The sequence below is a fragment of the Bos javanicus genome, chromosome 1, assembly GCF_032452875.1.
Source record: "Bos javanicus breed banteng chromosome 1, ARS-OSU_banteng_1.0, whole genome shotgun sequence".
In the NCBI taxonomy this organism is placed as follows: domain Eukaryota; kingdom Metazoa; phylum Chordata; class Mammalia; order Artiodactyla; family Bovidae; genus Bos; species Bos javanicus.
This window is the reverse complement of record NC_083868.1, coordinates 156,681,269-156,699,033: the sequence shown is the minus strand read 5'-3', so window position 1 is coordinate 156,699,033 and position 17,765 is coordinate 156,681,269. Positions and strand designations below refer to the sequence as shown.

The following is a 17,765-nucleotide window of genomic DNA, read 5'->3' as shown; positions in this document are numbered from 1 at the left end:
AAGGGAAGCCTGATGGTGGCGAGGGGAAAGGTTAACAAGGGGTAGAGTGGGGCTGATTCACAGGAGCCGGGGGCCCTTTTGCAATACTCCCTGGTGCTTGCTCATTCCTGTCCAGCTGCAGACGTGCTCACGGCAGCTGGGTCTTACAGCCACTAAGTCAGCTGTCAGGAGTAGGCACAGAGAAGGTGACTGGCTGGAAAATCACGGGCATATTTCCAGGAGCATCACTAGGACTTTCCAAAATCCCCAGAGCGTGACTGATTTATCCCATGAATGCATGCTCAGTCCCTGCACTCGTGTCTGACTCTCTGTGACCCCATGGACTGTAGCCTGCCAGGCTCCTCTGTCCATGGGATTTCCCCAGAAAAGAGTACCGGAGTGGGTTGCCTGTGCCTTCCTCCAGCGGATCTTCCCAACCCAGGGATCCAACCTGCATCGGCAGGCGGGTTCTTTACTACTAGTGCTGCCTGGGAAGCCCAATTTACCCCATAGGTGTGCTTAAAAAAGAAACACACCAAAAACAAATACTTTATTTTACTCATGGACTTCCAGGGAAATTAATGACAAGTACAACTTCAAAAGGCAGCAGGAATAGATTTGAACGTGAAAGGAGGGGTACCCAGAGTGGCCACGGGGTATTGGGGCTGTTATTTAAAACAGTGTGACTGGGCAGGTTAAAAAAGTCTGTGTCCCAATTATTCATCTACAAAATGGGAATAAAATAATAACTTTAACATTGTTTGACTGTTATGTAAGGTAACATAAGGTGTTACTCCTTAAACAGGTGTTGGTACATAGTGCTCACAGATCAGAATGCCAGGCTTCATCATTAGTCTCTGATAGCCACGCTAGTTTTCCAAAAAGACAGCAGAACCAACCCAGTGAGTTCCATTGGAATGGTGCTTAAAGTGATGATGTGGGTCACGATGAGCACATCGTACTCAAATGTGTGGCTACAAATACACGTTAAACCCTGCGTGTTGCTTTTCCCTCAATGTTCCCATTCACTTGGGTAAGGAGAGATTGAATTTTTTTTCTTAGAGAAGCTTTATTTTCTTTCTGCTGCTCTAGCCAATTTTAGGGTATAAGAGTCACACACCAGAAGTCTTGCTTTGTGTAGATGTCTTTAATAATACAACTTTCAAATTATTTATTCTTTGCAGTGGGAAATGGGAACAGGGGACTCCAGAAGGTGAATTCAGTATATTCTCTAAGAACATCTTAAATGATGAGGCCCTACACATTCTTAACCATAATAAACCTGAAGCAAAGGCATTTAAATTATTACCGTGCCAGCATCTGAATTTGGATATTGGTTGAGGTGTAGAAAGCATTATGGGTTCTAGACTGTCTCCAGCATCCTAGCTGTATAACTGCTAGGGCTTTGTTTATTTATTTTTCTCTGCAAAATGAGAATGAAAACACCTGCTCTTCATAACTTACAGCACTGTTGAGAGCTTTCAAGAAAAAAAATTAAAGTGCTGATCCAAAGCAAGCTGGCAGCCCTTTTACAAGTTAGAGTTCCGAAGTTCTGGCTTCATTTTGGAATGTTCACCGGTCTACACAAGCTCTCCTGAAAGATAAGCACAGAGGAAGGACACACTCAAGTTTTTCTTCCTCATTTTGAGGCCAAAATAGTTCAATGTAGTTGCAGTCTCATATTCTCCAGACCAATTTTGGGTTCCAGAACTACACATAAGATGGCTGGAGGAAAAACATTTATGTGGGCACGGTGAGGGTAGCCTCAAGTCAGGATTTTACACGAGTCCCCAGAGGTAGGGTGGATTCTGCCCCCAACCCCCACCATACCAGACCCTCTGTCTGGTATGAGGTTTTTATCTCATTAATAAAATATGATCTCACTTTTTTTTTGTAATCCAGAAGCTTGAGGATACATTTGTTGCAAACTGCATGCAGATAAAAGGGGGTGGGCTTCCTTTCAAAACTACATCCTCTTAATAATAATTTTTGATCTACTAGACGTAACAGTAGTGCATTTCTTGTTAAAACAGCAAGCTTTTTTTTTTAACCAAAATGAAAAGAAAACATTCATTTCTTTATAAATAGTTTAAATAGTTTAAATACATATTTCATACCAAGGATATAAAAATAGCCTCTCTTTTTTTTGATAAATAAAGACATATTCATTTACATGGCAAATAACGTGCAATAGCTGACCGCTGGCCACAGGCTCTGTGTGACTGATTGTCTAGGAGATGACATGCAGTGATAACTGTCCACTCGTCTTGTATTTTTGAAAAGCAGATCAGCAGGAACTGTGTACTCCCAGGGCCCACAATCTGGATATTGTTCAGGAGTGACACGCAGGCACTCAGGAAAAAAACCTTTGCTGCTCTTCTGAAAAGCCACCCAGGACACGAGTCCACACATTCTTCGTCTGGGACCTGTAGCTGCTCAGACCCTCAGGGTCTTTGGGCTTTCACCAAAGTCTGTCAGACAGACCGGTAAGTTAATCCCTGCACAGGAAAAGGCTCCTGTTTTGTCTCTAGGATGTAGGAAGTATCTGCTGCAGGATGGAGGTGGTTCTGCCCTGGCCTGGGTCCCGTTTTCCACGGGTCTGCCCAGTCTTCACGCTGCCAGGGGCAAGCAAGGCCACCCCAGGCTGGCATCCCGCAGTGACGGGCAGAGGCGGGCACCTGCGAGGTGCACTGACCTCATACGCGCACGGCCCTGTCATCCTTCCCTTCTGTGCTTGCGACCATTTCCAGCGGAAAGCTCTCCAGGGCTTCGGTGGTGGAGACCGATGCCCGTCCTTCCCGCTCCCAAGATCCCGGCAGATTTTCCAGACTGAAGGAACTCACGGCGCCCTGGCCCAGGCTCCCCTCCTCCGATCTGCTGGGGAGAACCAGGTGCAAAGACGTCTCTGAGGAGGAGCAGACGGAGGAGGAGAGGGTGGCCGAGATGGACTGCAGCGGCGTCAGCGTCGTGTCCGACTGCGGGGAGACGCACCTGAGGAGCTGCAGGCGACCTTCCTGGACCAGCTGGCAGTGGGCAGGCGCGTGATCCAGGCTCGCGGAGGCGCGGAGCTCCCCGCCCGCAGGACTCTGCTCCTGGGCTCCCAGCCGCTGGGGGCTGCCCCCCGCCGACGAGGGCCCCACACTCCATCTGTCGGGGGTGACACTCCCCTGGCAGAGCTGGGCTGGGGTGTAGGTGGCGCCGGCGGCTTGCAAGTGTAGACAGGGCTGGTGTGTGCTCCAGGTCATGCCGCCCTGGAAACCGGAGGGACGCAGAGAGGCGGTGTGCAGAGAGCAAAGCCGGGGCTGCTGCTGCGGCGACAGGACGAGCTCAAGAAGCTGCATCACCGTCTTCATGTCCCTGCCGAGCTGGGAGACCTCCTGAGTCAGCGTGGTTACCTGCGTGGACAAAGCAGAGCGGAAGGCAGCGCTCAGACCAGCAGGGCTGTGACTTCAGAGCGCGAGGAAGGGAAGGGCGGTTTCCCAGTAAGAAGGTCCGGAAGACGGCTTTGCCTCCAACTCCAGCCAAGCCGGAAGGGTGACTGAGGAAGCTGAGCACCTGATCTAAAGCCATCCTCATTCTGAGGAGACCTGGAGAGATGTAGTCTGGTTTTTGTTTTTTTTTAATTGTTTACCTTTATTATTTTTTTATTGAAATATTGTTGATGTATAATGTTTCAGATGGATAACAAAGTGATTCAGCTACACACGTTGGGTTGGCCTAAAAGTTCATCCTGGAACTTTTAGGCAAACTCAATACACACACACACACACACACATTTGGGGCTTCCCCAGTGGCTCAGTGGTAAAGAATCTGCCTGCAATGCAAAAGCCACAGGAGCCGTGGGTTTGATCCATGGGTTGGAAAGATCCCCTGGAGGAGGGCATGGCAACCCTCCAGTATTCTTGCCTGGAGAATCCCATGGACAGAGGACCCTGGTGGGCTCTATATAGTCCATAGGGTTGCAAAGAGCTGGACAAGACTGAAGCGACTGAGCACTCACACACACACATACTCCTTTTCAGGTTATTTTCCCTTAAAGATTATCACAAACCATTAAGTAGAGCACCCTGTGCTATCCAGCAGGTCCTTGTTGGTTTTCTAGTTTATATACAATAGTGTAAATTAGTAAACTCCTGATTTAGCCCTCCTCCCCCCTTTCTCTCTTGGTAACCATAAACTTGTTTTCTATGTCTGTGAATCTCTTTCTGTTTTGTAAATAAGTTCATTTGTATCATTTTTTTAAGATTACACACATAAATGGTATCATATGATATTTGTCTTTGACATTCTTAATAAGTGATTTGAGCGTCTTGGACAAAATTAGAAATATAGGTCCATCAACTCTGGCTGCTAAGTCGCTTCAGTCGTGTCCGACTCTGTGTGACCCCATAGACGGCAGCCCACCAGGCTCCCCCGCCTGGGATTCTCCAGGCAGGAACACTGGAGTGGGTTGCCATTGCCTTCTCCAATGCATGAAAGTGAAAAGTCAAAGTGAAGTCGCTCAGTTGTGTCCGACTCCCAGCGACCCCATGGACTGCAGCCTACCAGGCTCCTCCGTCCATGGGATTTTCCAGGCAAGAGTACTGGCGTGGGGTGCCATTGCCATCAACTCTGGTACCTCTTAAATACAGCGTCTTTTGCTTCCTCTGAGTTAGTGGGGTGCTCCAGGGTGCACACCCCCCACCCCAGACATCTCAAAGCGATGTGAATCTAAAGATAAACACCATGGGGACCCAGGAGGGCTGGGATCCATCAGTGATCCCAGAATCACTGTATCAAAAACCTGCAGAATTACTGACACAACCCCAGTTGTGCAGTATGAGCTTTATTCTCTTTTCTAGGTGACACACTTAGTCTGTGTAAGACTTTGAAAGGAGACGTGACCCTCAAGTTCTCAGGAACACTGAAGAGTCCTCATTATCTGTTTTACACTTGAACTAACATTGTAATTCACTGGAGGGTTTATTTTCCTAATAACCACACTGCTTTTTTAACCATGGAAGACCACCAGAAAATTCAATTTGACTTAAATCCAGCTTTTCTGGATTTTTCAAAGTGAGGAAAACCTATATTTCAGAAAGCAGGACACACACCTATTTTCTAGTCTTTGGTTATGTTCATAACATTCATGCACATGATAACATCTTGGCTTCATTTCTGTAAGACTATTTTATAAAGGACTTCCTCTGCCTTGATCCTACTGTTGTGAACCACAAATTCCAGCACAAGCAGCTGAACCCATTGGCCAAATACCGTCAAAAATAAAGAAGACCAAAGAGCAGTTCAGTTTCAGTGAAGCCAAAACCAATGTTGCTGTTTTGGTCAGACTTTTTTTTTTTTTTTTTAGCATGCTTATATATTCCTAATTCACCCAGTAATTTCATTCAGTCCACTTCCTGTAATTGCAGTAAGAAACTAATTCTCCCTGGCAGGCCTATCAGGAGGTAGTACCAGTCAAATCAGGCATTTTTAAAAGGCCAGAAGGTTTTTCCATGTTTCAGGCAACCAACTGGTAACACCTGCCTTGAAATTGCCAGACCAAAAATATTTCTGCCTTGCAGTTAGGGTGGAACTCAAGGGACTCAATCTAATACTTGCCCAGGCTTTTCAGCAGATCTAAAACTTTTGGCGACAAAAAAGATACCTCTGAGACTCACCTTTAATAAGCGAAACCGTGAACCTGAGAAAGAGTCTGCGTGTTTCAAAATTTTCATGGCAGGTAGTCAATTTCACACCCTGCCAGGCCTCAGTTCTAAAGTACCCAGTAGACACGAGTCACCTCTGCATCTCACACAGCAGGCATTCACCCAGGGCCTCTATCTTCAGTTGATTAGCGCTTCCATCAAAATTTCAGAAGAGAAAGTTGATACTAAATGAGATGTTTGAAGGATATGTTAACCATTCATTCTTGTAGGTTGTCTAAGTTAATGCCTGTATCAAATTGACCGGGGCTCAGGTCCCAGTAAAAATGCTTTCAATTGGCCTTAGCATTGAATAAAGACATAATCTTTGAAGCATGGATTTGCATTTTAGACACGTCAACAGTTATACTCAACAAATAAGTGAATAATACAACATGCTTTTAGGTATACCTTCCTATTGGACCGACAAACAGTACTAAGAGCATCAGGAGGACACTGTTACTTTCCCATCTGTAAAGTGGGGACACTACAGCTCAGAGGTTAACTGACATTTTAAAAATATTTGGCTGCATCGGGCCTTGGCTGGCTCTGAGTGCAAGGGCTTAGTTGCTCTGCAACATGTGGGATCTTGGTACTCTGACCTGGGATCGAACATCCTGCAATGTTCGATCTCCAAGAATCTCCCGCATTGCAAGGCAGACTTAGCCGCTGGACCCCCAAGGAAATCCCTAAATGACATTTTAGGTGCAAGGCAGACCTAGTCACTGGACACCACGGAAGTCCCTAAATGACATTTTAAGTTCTCTTATTTCGTGACTGACAGTTTTCAGTAGGGAATTCCAGCTTTCTAGGTTTGCTGCTTTTTCTATTATGGTATCTTACCTCACAGAAGAGAAAATATTGGTTAAGAGTTGAGAGATTTTTGCTAACATAGTCAGAATTTGTGAGAAGCATGAATGATGCAAACAGGAGCCTCATGTTTAAAAGCTGTCTGAAATTAGTTCATTGTTCTTAAATTCCACATATAAACGGTATCATATGTTTGTCTGTGGCTTACTTCACTTAGTATGATAATCTCTAGGTCCAACTTATATGCAAAAGAGGTATAGACCCACTGACGTAGGAAATGAGTGGATGGTTATGACAGGGGGAGCGGAGGGGGTGAATTAGGATCTGGGGGCTAACATCCACACACTATTAAACAGATAAGCAGAGAGGATGACTGTCCAGCACAAGGAGCTCTACTCAGTGGTCGTAATAACCTATAAAGGAAGAGAATCTGAAGAAAGATGCTCTCTCCCCAAAAATAAGAGACCAATCAAGCACAGTCAAGCCTCTTCACAGCAAATTATATCAATGGGCCACCAACAAAAAAGGTTTGTAAAAAGGGAAAATCTGGAACTGGGCAATACGTTAATAGACATATTGCTGATGAACTATTTTTTTTTTTTTTAGTATTCAAAAGAAACCAATATTTTCCTATGGTTGGGATAGCTCTCTATGGCCGCATTCTTGACACTGAACTTTTTCTATGCCACAATTTTGAGGCCCTGAGCTTTGAATGGGAACTCCAGAATCTTGAATGGCTCCAGGAATGTAAACAGCATTAGCATTTTCATTAAAAAATTACTACATTAGCTTGAACTAAAAAGAAGCAGAGAACCCAAGGAAATAGAGCCTTCTTTAGCTCTAGAGGGCAATGTTCAGTTCACATCAGGGAAGGTTGCTGTCACTGTGCCACTGGGAACACACCCCTGCACCTTATTAAAGCTTCGTAGGGAGTCAATCCCTGTTAGGTAAGGGACTTTCCCTTTGTGAGGACAAAGCACTGGAGAGATGGCAACCCCTGCAGGTGGAGGCTGGTGTCACTGAAGGTGACGACGTCCTGCCACACAGAATATGGTAGAGCTTCATAGCACTCTTATCTTCGGCGTCCTGCTGGGCTCGCTAACAAAATTCATTCTGAAACAGGAAAGGCTTTACTCTTAATCAAATGCAGAAAGCAAAAAGGCCAACTTCTCTACTTTTCAAGGATGGTATTTTTCACAGTACAGATAAGAAGATGATCACTAAAAAAAAAAAGGTTGTTGGGACTACTTTGTGATCAAGGCTAAGTCCGCTTAAGGAGATGTATTCAAAATACAACATGAAACCGGAATGCTGCAGATCGGTCAATAGAAGTAAATAAATCTCTCAGATCCAATGAACCAGTTTTTTTCCCATTTACCTTCAACTGCTTGAATGTCTTCTGTCACTCACATCAGAAAGCAGAGCTGGTATTACAAAGCACCTCACAGGTCTTGATTTTTTTTTTTATCGCTATTTTAAAAATTGAAGTATAATTGATTTACGGGCTTCGCGGGTGGCACTAGAGGTAAAGAATCCAGCTGCCAATGCAGGAGACACAAGAGACATGGGTTCAGTCCCAGGGATGGGAAGACCCCCTGGAGGAGGGCGTGGCAACCCAGTGCAGTGTTCTTGCCTGGAGAATCCCACGGACAGAGGAGCCGGCTGTGGTCCACAGGGTCATGCAGAGCTGGACACGACTGCAGCGACTTCGCATGCAGCCACAGCTGACTTACAACGCTGTATTCGTTTCAGGTGTGCATAAGCTGGTTTAGTTATATGCACACACGTATATCTTCAGGCTCTTTTCCCCACAGGCTATTACAGAATACCGAGTAGAGCTCCCTGTGCTTGTTGTTCATTTAAGTAGTGTGTACGTGTTGACACCAAACTCCTACTCAGTCACCCTGGCCTTTCCCCTTGGGTGACAGTAAGTTTGTTTTCTATGTCTGTGGGTCTGTTTCTGGGTTGTACATAAGTTCATTTGTATCATTTTTTTAAAGATTCCACATTTACGTGATATCATAAGACACGTGTCATTCTCTGACTTAGTGTGATAATCTCTAAGTCCGTCCATGTTGCTGCAAATGGTATTATTTCATTCCTTTTTTGGCTGAGTAATACTCCATTGTATGTATATACCACTTCTTCTTTGTCCATTCCTGTCGATGGGTGTTTAGTTGCTTCCATGTCTTGGCCGCTGCAAACAGTGTCTCCACTTGGCCCCGTAATGGCCCATTTCCTGCATTTCCCCCCTCGCCCACCACCCATCTGAATACACAGCGAGTCACATCTCACTACCCTTGTGAAGGCCGTTCCTCTGGGAAGGGCTCTTCTCCTCGGTCCCTTTCCGTCTGGTAACTTTCTCTGCCTTCACACATCTAATCCCACATTTCCTCTGCAGAGCTTTTTCCTGACAGCTCACTGATACTCACAGGGCAGTTTAAACCTTAGACAGTGCTGTCTGCCCCAAGGAGGCTCTGAGTTCCATGAGAGTAGTCCAGTATCTCCTGGACTCAGGGCAATGCCCAGAACACAATGTGTTTCCAGTAAATCTTAAACGCGTAAATGAATTCAGTTCCTGCCATTTTGAAGGACTTTGGTTCTCACATCACCTTCAATGTTTATGTTATCTCATGATTTTGCCTTAATTATCATGTGGGAAAGATTCCTACTACAAAATTACTTTGGAAAATCTGTAACTGGGGCTCTTTACCCCATGTAAACATGCTAAAAATAAGTATTAAGACTCTTAAAGTTTTTGTATATGAATTTCCTGAATCAAATCCTTGGGTATTTCCCAGTTTTTATGAGCAGGTGGCATTCCCACCACTAAGAATCCTTTTCATTTTACTGTGTTTCCTTCACAATTGTAGAAATAGGTCCCTTTAGGCCAAGACTTCTGCTAGACTTCATTCATCCTTCTGCTTTGTCACACATCCTGATATAAGCTGGATTTCCATGGGTAGTTTTGATTCCCTGGGGAAATTTGCTCTGTGTACTGACTCCCATATCTCACGATTACATTCAGAGTGCCAAGTGACAAATTCAATTAAGTTATTCAGAGCAGTTTTACGCTGAAATTTGGCAAAGGTTTTCCATCCCTGGTTGCCATCCTTCATGGCTGTTTTAGAGTGGCCTTCTGATTATTGCTACTTCCAAATATAGTAAAGAAACCACAGCTTATCAATAATACACATTATTCTTTTACTTGTGTATTAAGTTACACTTTCTTTACTCACTTTCCCCTCTTCTTTCTCCTCTGCCTTCTCGTGTTTCAGTGGATAAGAATCCATCGGTCTTCAAAACTGTTGGCCAAACCAGTTCACCATTACTGTGTGTGTGGGCAACTGTTCCTAGCCAAGATTTCTCTCGGCCTTCCAAAATCCCAACTGTTAGGCAGAAGAATCGATGAAAACACCATCTGTGCTTCCAAGTAGTTCAGTCTTCTAGCCAAAACTCTGGAGTATCTAAAGGTTCTTCCCTTCTCTCTCTCCCCACACCACACAGCTGACAAATCATGAGGTTTAGAAGGCTTCCTGGCAGTGCGTTCCCTCTTTTGAGCAGCATCTCCACCATGAGTAGAAACGCCTGTGTGTTAACAGACCTCTCAACCATCCATGATAATCCGCACACTGATCTTGCCCTACCGCTAAAAAGGGAGTCGTGAAGTACCACAGTTTTTCTATTTCTGCCATACCCACGTTTCCTCCGAGCTTCTGTCGGCCTAGAAACCATCATCGCCTGCATTTCCAGCCTGGGTTTCCCCTTTTGTGTTTAATTTGTTTCACTGATGTGATAGCACGTCTCATCCTCCTGAGTCATATCTCAACAAGGGCTTTGTTGTGATGATTAAATCATATGATGGATGTTAAAGTTTATCCCCCAGAAGACTGGTGTTATGCCAGAATTTCAGGTGTCTGTATTTAATAATGCAACACAGTCACTGAACTTAGTTGAAACTCTGGTGAATATTAACCCAGGAAACACCGAGCCCAAAGGAAATAAAAGCCAGCTATCTCTGTAACTGCTCTTCAGCCTCAGCATGGAGAGGTAAACCATTCCTGTTAACACTTTGACATAGTTAATATTGGAAGAAACAGAGTCTCCACGTTTCAGCCTTTCCTCGTGTGTATCTTTCCAGGAGCAAATGGTCATAGCAGTAATCAGAGCTTTTGAAATTTTTGATTAAGGTCCTGTATCTTTAAGTCTGGGGTTTCCCCAATGGCTTAGTGGTAAAGAAACCACCTGCAATTCAGGAGCCACAGGAGACATGGGTTTGATCCCTGGGTTGAGAAAATGCCCTGGATGAGGGCATGGCAACCCACTCCAGTACTCTTGCCTGGAGAATCCCATGGACAGAGGAGTCTGGCGGGCTATAGTCCATAGGGTCGCAAAGAGTTGGACACGACTGAAGCGGCTTGGCACACGCGCATCCTTAAGTTTTGAGTAACTGCAGTCAGATGGATTAAGAATTCTCTAAAAATGATGCGTGAGCTAAAATACAATGATACACAGGTTGGTGTTGATAGGAATCGAATAAGGACCAGTGTGAGGCAGGGGTGGGGGCAGGTACGATGGTCTTTATCTTTTCATAGTAGCCCAAGGCCTTGCAAAAACCCTGCCATTGATTGAGTTGTTCAAAAAGCTTGTTTGGCTTTTCCTGTTACAGTGTCTGGAAAAACCCAAATGCACTTTTTGGCCAACACAGTGCAAATCTTTGTTGATACATGAGTAATTTAATAAACGATAAATTGCATGGTTAATCTCTTACTATGAGTTTGTTATTTTCACTTGAACTTAAATAGCTTTCTCCAGTTTCCTCTAAATAGCACTGCAAGACGCAGGAGTGTCACTGTAACTCTGGCAGGTAAAAATGTTGCACATGATCTCCTCCCACGGAAGCCCCCATCATGTCAAAATAGCAGATTTTGAAAACATTGTCAAACATGATAAATGTCAAACATTTACCAAACATGGCTTAAATAATCCTTCTGTCGTGTTGGTGTCCTATGGTCCAATAACACCTGAATGGCCAGCTTTTACACTGAGATTACATGAGTTTTGGTACAAGCACAGATTTGCTTTTGTAGTGTGTCTTTGAATTGTGCCTTTTGCAAACACGAGTGTGAGTTTCGTAATGAAGCCCAGAATGTGTCTTTGACAATATCTTTCATTCCACATAGAAAATAGCTTCATCTTATATTATTCCTGTTCTACATTTCTTCATCTCAGTTATCGGTATGGACTCTGAGTATAACTGAAACTTCAGTTGACAGAGAAAAAATGTGATTTCCATTTCTGTGCATTCAGTGAGCAGATGGGGAATGCATCTGTTGATAAAATCTTCTTAGCTTGAAGAGTTCTTGACCTGTCACTCAATTTTTGCCAAACATGTACACATTTTCCTGCCAGACACAATTTTCCTAAATTCAGGGATGTTAATTACACCAATCGTCTCCCCCTGCCATGAACACATATACATTTTTACAAGCTCTGATTCAGGTAATTAAATGGTCTTTCATTTAATCCTTTGTTATGTTGCATATTTATCACGGGATTCAGACAAGTTCAATCAAACTCCATAAGCAGGCAAAACAAAAAAGACGATCGGCATAATTTGATCCTTGTGTTTTTTTGCTTCACAAAGCACTCAAAAACAAGTGAAAGTCTTTTTATTTGTCAGCTAAAATAATAATCATACTTGGCACTTGCATAAATTCCAGCCAAATGAAGATCTCTGTGCCATTACTGATGAAAGTTGTAAGTTTCGTCTACAGCTGGAGGGACTAGGCTGCAGGGGGTTAAGCGGCTCATCCAAGGTCACACAGGAACAGTACCAAGGGCTTTCCTTTCGCACATGCAACTGACGCTTCTCAAATCATAAGAGAAGAATGCAAGCCTAGTGCGACCAACACAGAAAATGACCAGTTACAGTCTTGAAAGCGGTTACTCTAATGGTTCCAATGAATTTCTGCAAGCTTAGGCCTTGGGACCAACCGTAAAACTTCAGCTGTACCATGCGAATCCGTTGTTTGTCTCCCTTTGGTTGCTTTCCTCCTCTACCGTCCTGCTTCCTGTGACAGTTTGATTAGCGTCTGAATTGCTGTCTGGCTTGGATCCTCACCACTATCAGGACCATGAAACCAAAGTCTGTCTCCTTTCAGAATGCCAACCGCCTGTCAAGAGTTAACACAGACGGGAACCACCTGAGGATCAGTAGGTGTGGGGCGGGGCCTGGAGTCTGCATTTCCAACAAGCCCGCAGGTACAGAGCCAGAGCCCACTGGTTCCAGCTCTGAGTCAGATCAGTAATCCTATTCTTTTTTTTTTTTTTTTACCATTTTGGCATGATTGGTTTTTATTTTTTTATAGATTTATTTATTTTAATTGGAGGCTAATTACTTTACAATATTGTATTGGTACAATACAATTGTACAATTTTGCCATACATCAAAATGAATCCGCCACAGGTGTACACGTGGTCCCCATCCTGAACCCCCTCCCACCTCCCTCCCCATACCATCCCTCTGGGTCATCCCAGTGCACCAGCCCCAAGCATCTTGTATCATGCATTGAACCTGGACTGGTGATTCATTTCACATATAATAATATACATGTTTCAATGCCATTCTCTCAAATCATCCCCGCCTCTCCCTCTCCCACAGAGTCCAAGAGACTGTTCTATACATCTGTGTCTCTTTTGCTGACTCGCATACAGGGGTATCGTTACCATCTTTCTAAATTTCACGTATGTGCGTTAGTATACTGTATTGGTGTTTTTCTTTCTGGCTTACTTCACTCTGTATAATAGGCTCCAGTTGCATCCACCTCATTAGAACTGATTCAAATGTATTCTTTTTAATGGCTGAGTAATACTCCATTGTGTATATGTACCACAGCTTTCTTATCCATTCGTCTGCTGATGGACATCTAGTTGCTTCCATGTCCTGGCTATTATAAACAGCGCTGTGATGAACATTGGGGTACATGTGTCTCTTTCAATTCTGGTTTCCTCGGTGTGTATGCCCAGAAGTGGGATTGCTGGGTCATAAGGCAGTTGTATTTCCAGTTTTTAAAGGAATCTCCACACTGTTCTCCATAGTGGCTGTACTAGTTTGCATTCCCACCAACAGTGTAAGAGGGTTCCCTTTTCTCCACACCCTCTCCAGCATTTGTTACTTGTAGACTTTTGGATAGCAGCCATTCTGACTGGCGTGAAATGGTATCTCATTGCAGTTTTGATTTGCATTTTGCAAAGGCAAAATGATAGGATACTGAAAGAGAAACTCCCCAGGTCAGTAGGTGCCCAATATGCTACTGGAGATCAGTGGAGAAATAACTTCAGAAAGAATGAAGGGATGGAGCCAAAGCAAAAAGAATACCCAGCTGTGGATGTGACTGGTGATAGAAGCAAGGTCCGCTGCTTGTAAAGAGCAATATCGCATAGGAAGCTGGAATGTCAGGTCCATGAATCAAGGCAAATTGGAAGTGGTCAAACAAGAGATGGCAAGGGTGAATGTCAACATTCTAGGAATCAGCTAACTCAAATGGACTGGAATGGGTGAATTTAACTCAGATGACCATTATATCTACTACTGCGGGCAGGAATCCCTCAGAAGAAATGGAGTAGCCATCATGGTCAACAAAAGAGTCAAAAATGCAGTACGTGGATGCAATCTCAAAAACGACAGAATGATCTCTGTTCGTTTCCAAGGCAAACCATTCAATATCAGAGTAATCCAAGTCTATGCCCCAACCAGTGACGCTGAAGAAGCTGAAGTTGAACGGTTCTATGAAGACCTACAAGACCTTTTAGAACTAACACCCAAAAAAGATGTCCTTTTCATTATAGGGGACTGGAATGCAAAAGTAGGAAGTCAAGAAACACCTGGACTAACAGGCAAATTTGGCCTTGGAATATGGAATGAAGCAGGGCAAAGACTAATAGAGTTCTGCCAATAAAATGCACTGGTCATAACAAACACCCTCTTCCAACAACACAAGAGAAGACTCTACACATGGACATCACCAGATGGTCAACACTGAAATCAGATTGATTATATTCTTTGCAGCCAAAGATGGAGAAGCTCTATACAGTCAGCAAAAACAAGACTAGGAGCTGACTGTGGCTCAGACCATGAACTCCTTATTGCCAAATTCAGACTGAAATTGAAGAAAGTAGGGAAAACCACTAGACCATTCAGGTATGACCTAAATCAAATCCCTTATGATTATACAGTGGAAGTGAGAAATAGATTTAAAGGCCTAGATCTGTTAGATAGAGTGCCTGATGAACTATGGAATGAGGTTCGTGACATTGTACAGGAGACAGGGATCAAGACCATCCCCGTGGAAAAGAAATGCAAAAGAGCAAAATGGCTGTCTGGGGAGGCCTTACAAATAGCTGTGAAAAGAAGAGAAGTGAAAAGCAAAGGAGAAAAAGAAAGATATAAACATCTGAATGCAGAGTTCCAAAGAATAGCAAGAAGAGATAAGAAACCTTCTTCAGCGATCAATGCAAAGAAATAGAGGAAAACAACAGAATGGGAAAGACTAGGGATCTCTTCAAGAAAATCAAAGATACCAAAGGAACGTTTCATGCAAAGATGGGCTCGATAAAGGACAGAAATGGTATGGACCTAACAGAAGCAGAAGACATTAAGAAGAGATGGCAAGAATACACAGAAGAACTGTACAAAAAAATCTTCACGACCCAGATAATCACGATGGTGTGATCACTGACCTAGAGCCAGACATCGTGGAATGTGAAGTCAAGTGGGCCTTAGAAAGCATCACTACGAACAAAGCTAGTGGAAGTGATGGAATTCCAGTTGAGCTATTCCAAATCTTGAAAGATGATGCTGTGAAAGTGCTGCACTCAATATGCCAGCAAATTTGGAAAACTCAGCAGTGGCCACAGGACTGGAAAAGGTCAGTTTTCATTCTAATCCCAAAGAAAGGCAATGCCAAAGAATGCTCAAAAAACTGCACAACTGCACTCATCTCACACGCTAGTAAAGTAATGCTCAAAATTCTCCAAGCCAGGCTTCAGCAATATGTGAACCATAACTTCCTGATGTTCAAGCTGGTTTTAGAAAAGGCAGAGGAACCAGAGATCAAATTGCCAACATCCGCTGCATCATGGAAAAAAGCAAGAGAGTTCCAGAAAAACATCTATTTCTGCTTTATTGACTATGCCAAACTTTTTGACTGTGTGGATCACAATAAACTGTGGAAAATTCTGAAAGAGATAGGCAAACCAGACCACCTGACCTGCCTCTTGAGAAATTGGTATGCAGGTCAGTTAGCAACAGTTAGAACTGGACATGGAACAACAGACTGGTTCCAAATAGGAAAAGGAGTTCGTCAAGGCTGTATATTGTCACCCTGTTTATTTAACTTATATGCAGAGTACATCATGAGAAACGCTGGACTGGAAGAAACACAAGCTGGAATCAAGATTGCCGGGAGAAATATCAATAACCTCAGATATGCAGATGACACCACCCTTATGGCAGAAAGTGAAGAGAAACTAAAAAGCCTCTTGATGAAAGTGAAAGTGGAGAGTGAAAAAGTTGGCTTAAAGCTCAACATTCAGAAAACGAAGATCATGGCATCTGGTCCCATCACTTCATGGCAGATAGATGGGGAAACAGTGTCAGACTTTATTTTTCTGGGCTCCAAAATCACTGCAGATGGTGACTTCAGCCATGAAATTAAAAGACGCTTACTCCTTGAAAGGAAAGTTATGACCAACCTAGATAGCATATTCACAAGCAGAGACATTACTTTGCCAACAGAGGTCTATCTAGTCAAGGCTATGGTTTTTCCTGTGGTCATGTATGGATGTGAGAGTTGGACTGTGAAGAAGGCTGAGCACCGAAGAATTGATGCTTTTGAACTGTGGTGTTGGAGAAGACTCTTGAGAGTCCCTTGGAGATCCAACCAGACCATTGTGAAGGAGATCAGCCCTGGGATTTCTTTGGAAGGAATGATGCTAAAGCTGAAACTCCAGTACTTTGGCCACCTCATGCGAAGAGTTGACTCATTGGAAAAGACTCTGATGCTGGGAGGGATTGGGGGCAGGAGGAGAAGGGGACGACAAAGGATGAGATGGCTGGATGGCATCACTGACTCGATGGACGTGAGTCTAAGTGAACTCCGGGAGTTGGTGATGGACAGGGAGGCCTGGCATGCTGCGATTCATTGGGTTGCAAAGAGTCGGACACAACTGAGCAACTGATCTGATCTGATAATGAGTGATGTTGAGCATCTTTTCATGTTTGTTGGCCAGCTGTATGTCTTCTTTGGAGAAATGTCTGTTTAGTTCTTTGGCCCATTTTTTGATTGGGTTGTTATTTTTCTGGGATTGAGCTGCAGGAGTTGCTTGTACATTTTTGAGATTAGTTCTTTGTCAGTTGCTTCGTTTGCTATTATTTTCTCCCATTCTGAAGGCTGTCTTTTCACCTTGCTTATAGTTTCCTTTGTTGTGCAGAAGCTTTTAACTAGGTCCCATTTATTTTTGCTTTTATTTCCAATATTCCTGGAGGTGGGTCATAGAAGATCCTGCTGTGATTTATGTTGGAGAGTGTTTTGCCTATGTTCTCCTCTAGGAGTTTTATGGTTTCTGGTCTTACGTTTAGATCTTTAATCCATTTGAGTTTATTTTTGTGTATGGTGTTAGAAAGTGTTCTAGTTTCATTCTTTTACAAGTGGTTGACCAGTTTTCCCAGCACTACTTGTTAAAGAGATTGTCTTTTCTCCATTGTATGTTCTTGCCTCCTTTGTCAAAGATAAAGTGTCCATAGGTGCGTGGATTTATCTCTGGGCTTTCTATTTTGTTCCATTGATCTATATTTCTGACTTTGTGCCAGTACCATACTGTCTTGATGACTGTGGCTTTGTAGTAATCCTATTCTTATGGATGCGGTCATTATGGCTAACTCTTCATAGACCAATCTTTCAGTAAGAGCTTAAAATTTAGTCTAGCCTTTTCAACTCCTCTAGTGAGTTTACGGGCTTCCCCGGTGGCTCAGCTGGTAAAGAATCTGCCTGAAATGCGGGAGACCTGAGTTTGACCCCTGAGTTGGGACGATCCCCTGGAGAAGGGAAAGGCTACCCACTACAGTATTTTGGCCTGGAGAATTCCATGGACTGTGTAGTCCGTGCGGTTGCAAAGAATCAGACACGACTGAACGACTTTCATGCACACAGTGAGTGTGTGCTTGGAGCTTTCCATTTGTCTAGATCTTTCTTTCAACGCTGTTTTGTTGTTTTCTGTATACAAGTCTTGTTT

General features: G+C 43.7%; 1 protein-coding gene across 1 annotated transcript in view; it reads right to left on the bottom strand.

Moving 5' to 3' along the window:
• Positions 1-232: 232 nt before the first annotated feature.
• KCNH8 (potassium voltage-gated channel subfamily H member 8) overlaps positions 233-17,765 on the bottom strand; it is a 492,242-nt gene continuing 474,709 nt past the window's right edge. Inside the window, exon 16 of the mRNA XM_061425381.1 lies at positions 233-3,374. Coding sequence (XP_061281365.1) covers positions 2,676-3,374 — 699 coding nt within the window. The 3' untranslated portion in view covers positions 233-2,675. The remainder of the gene's footprint in view (positions 3,375-17,765) is intronic.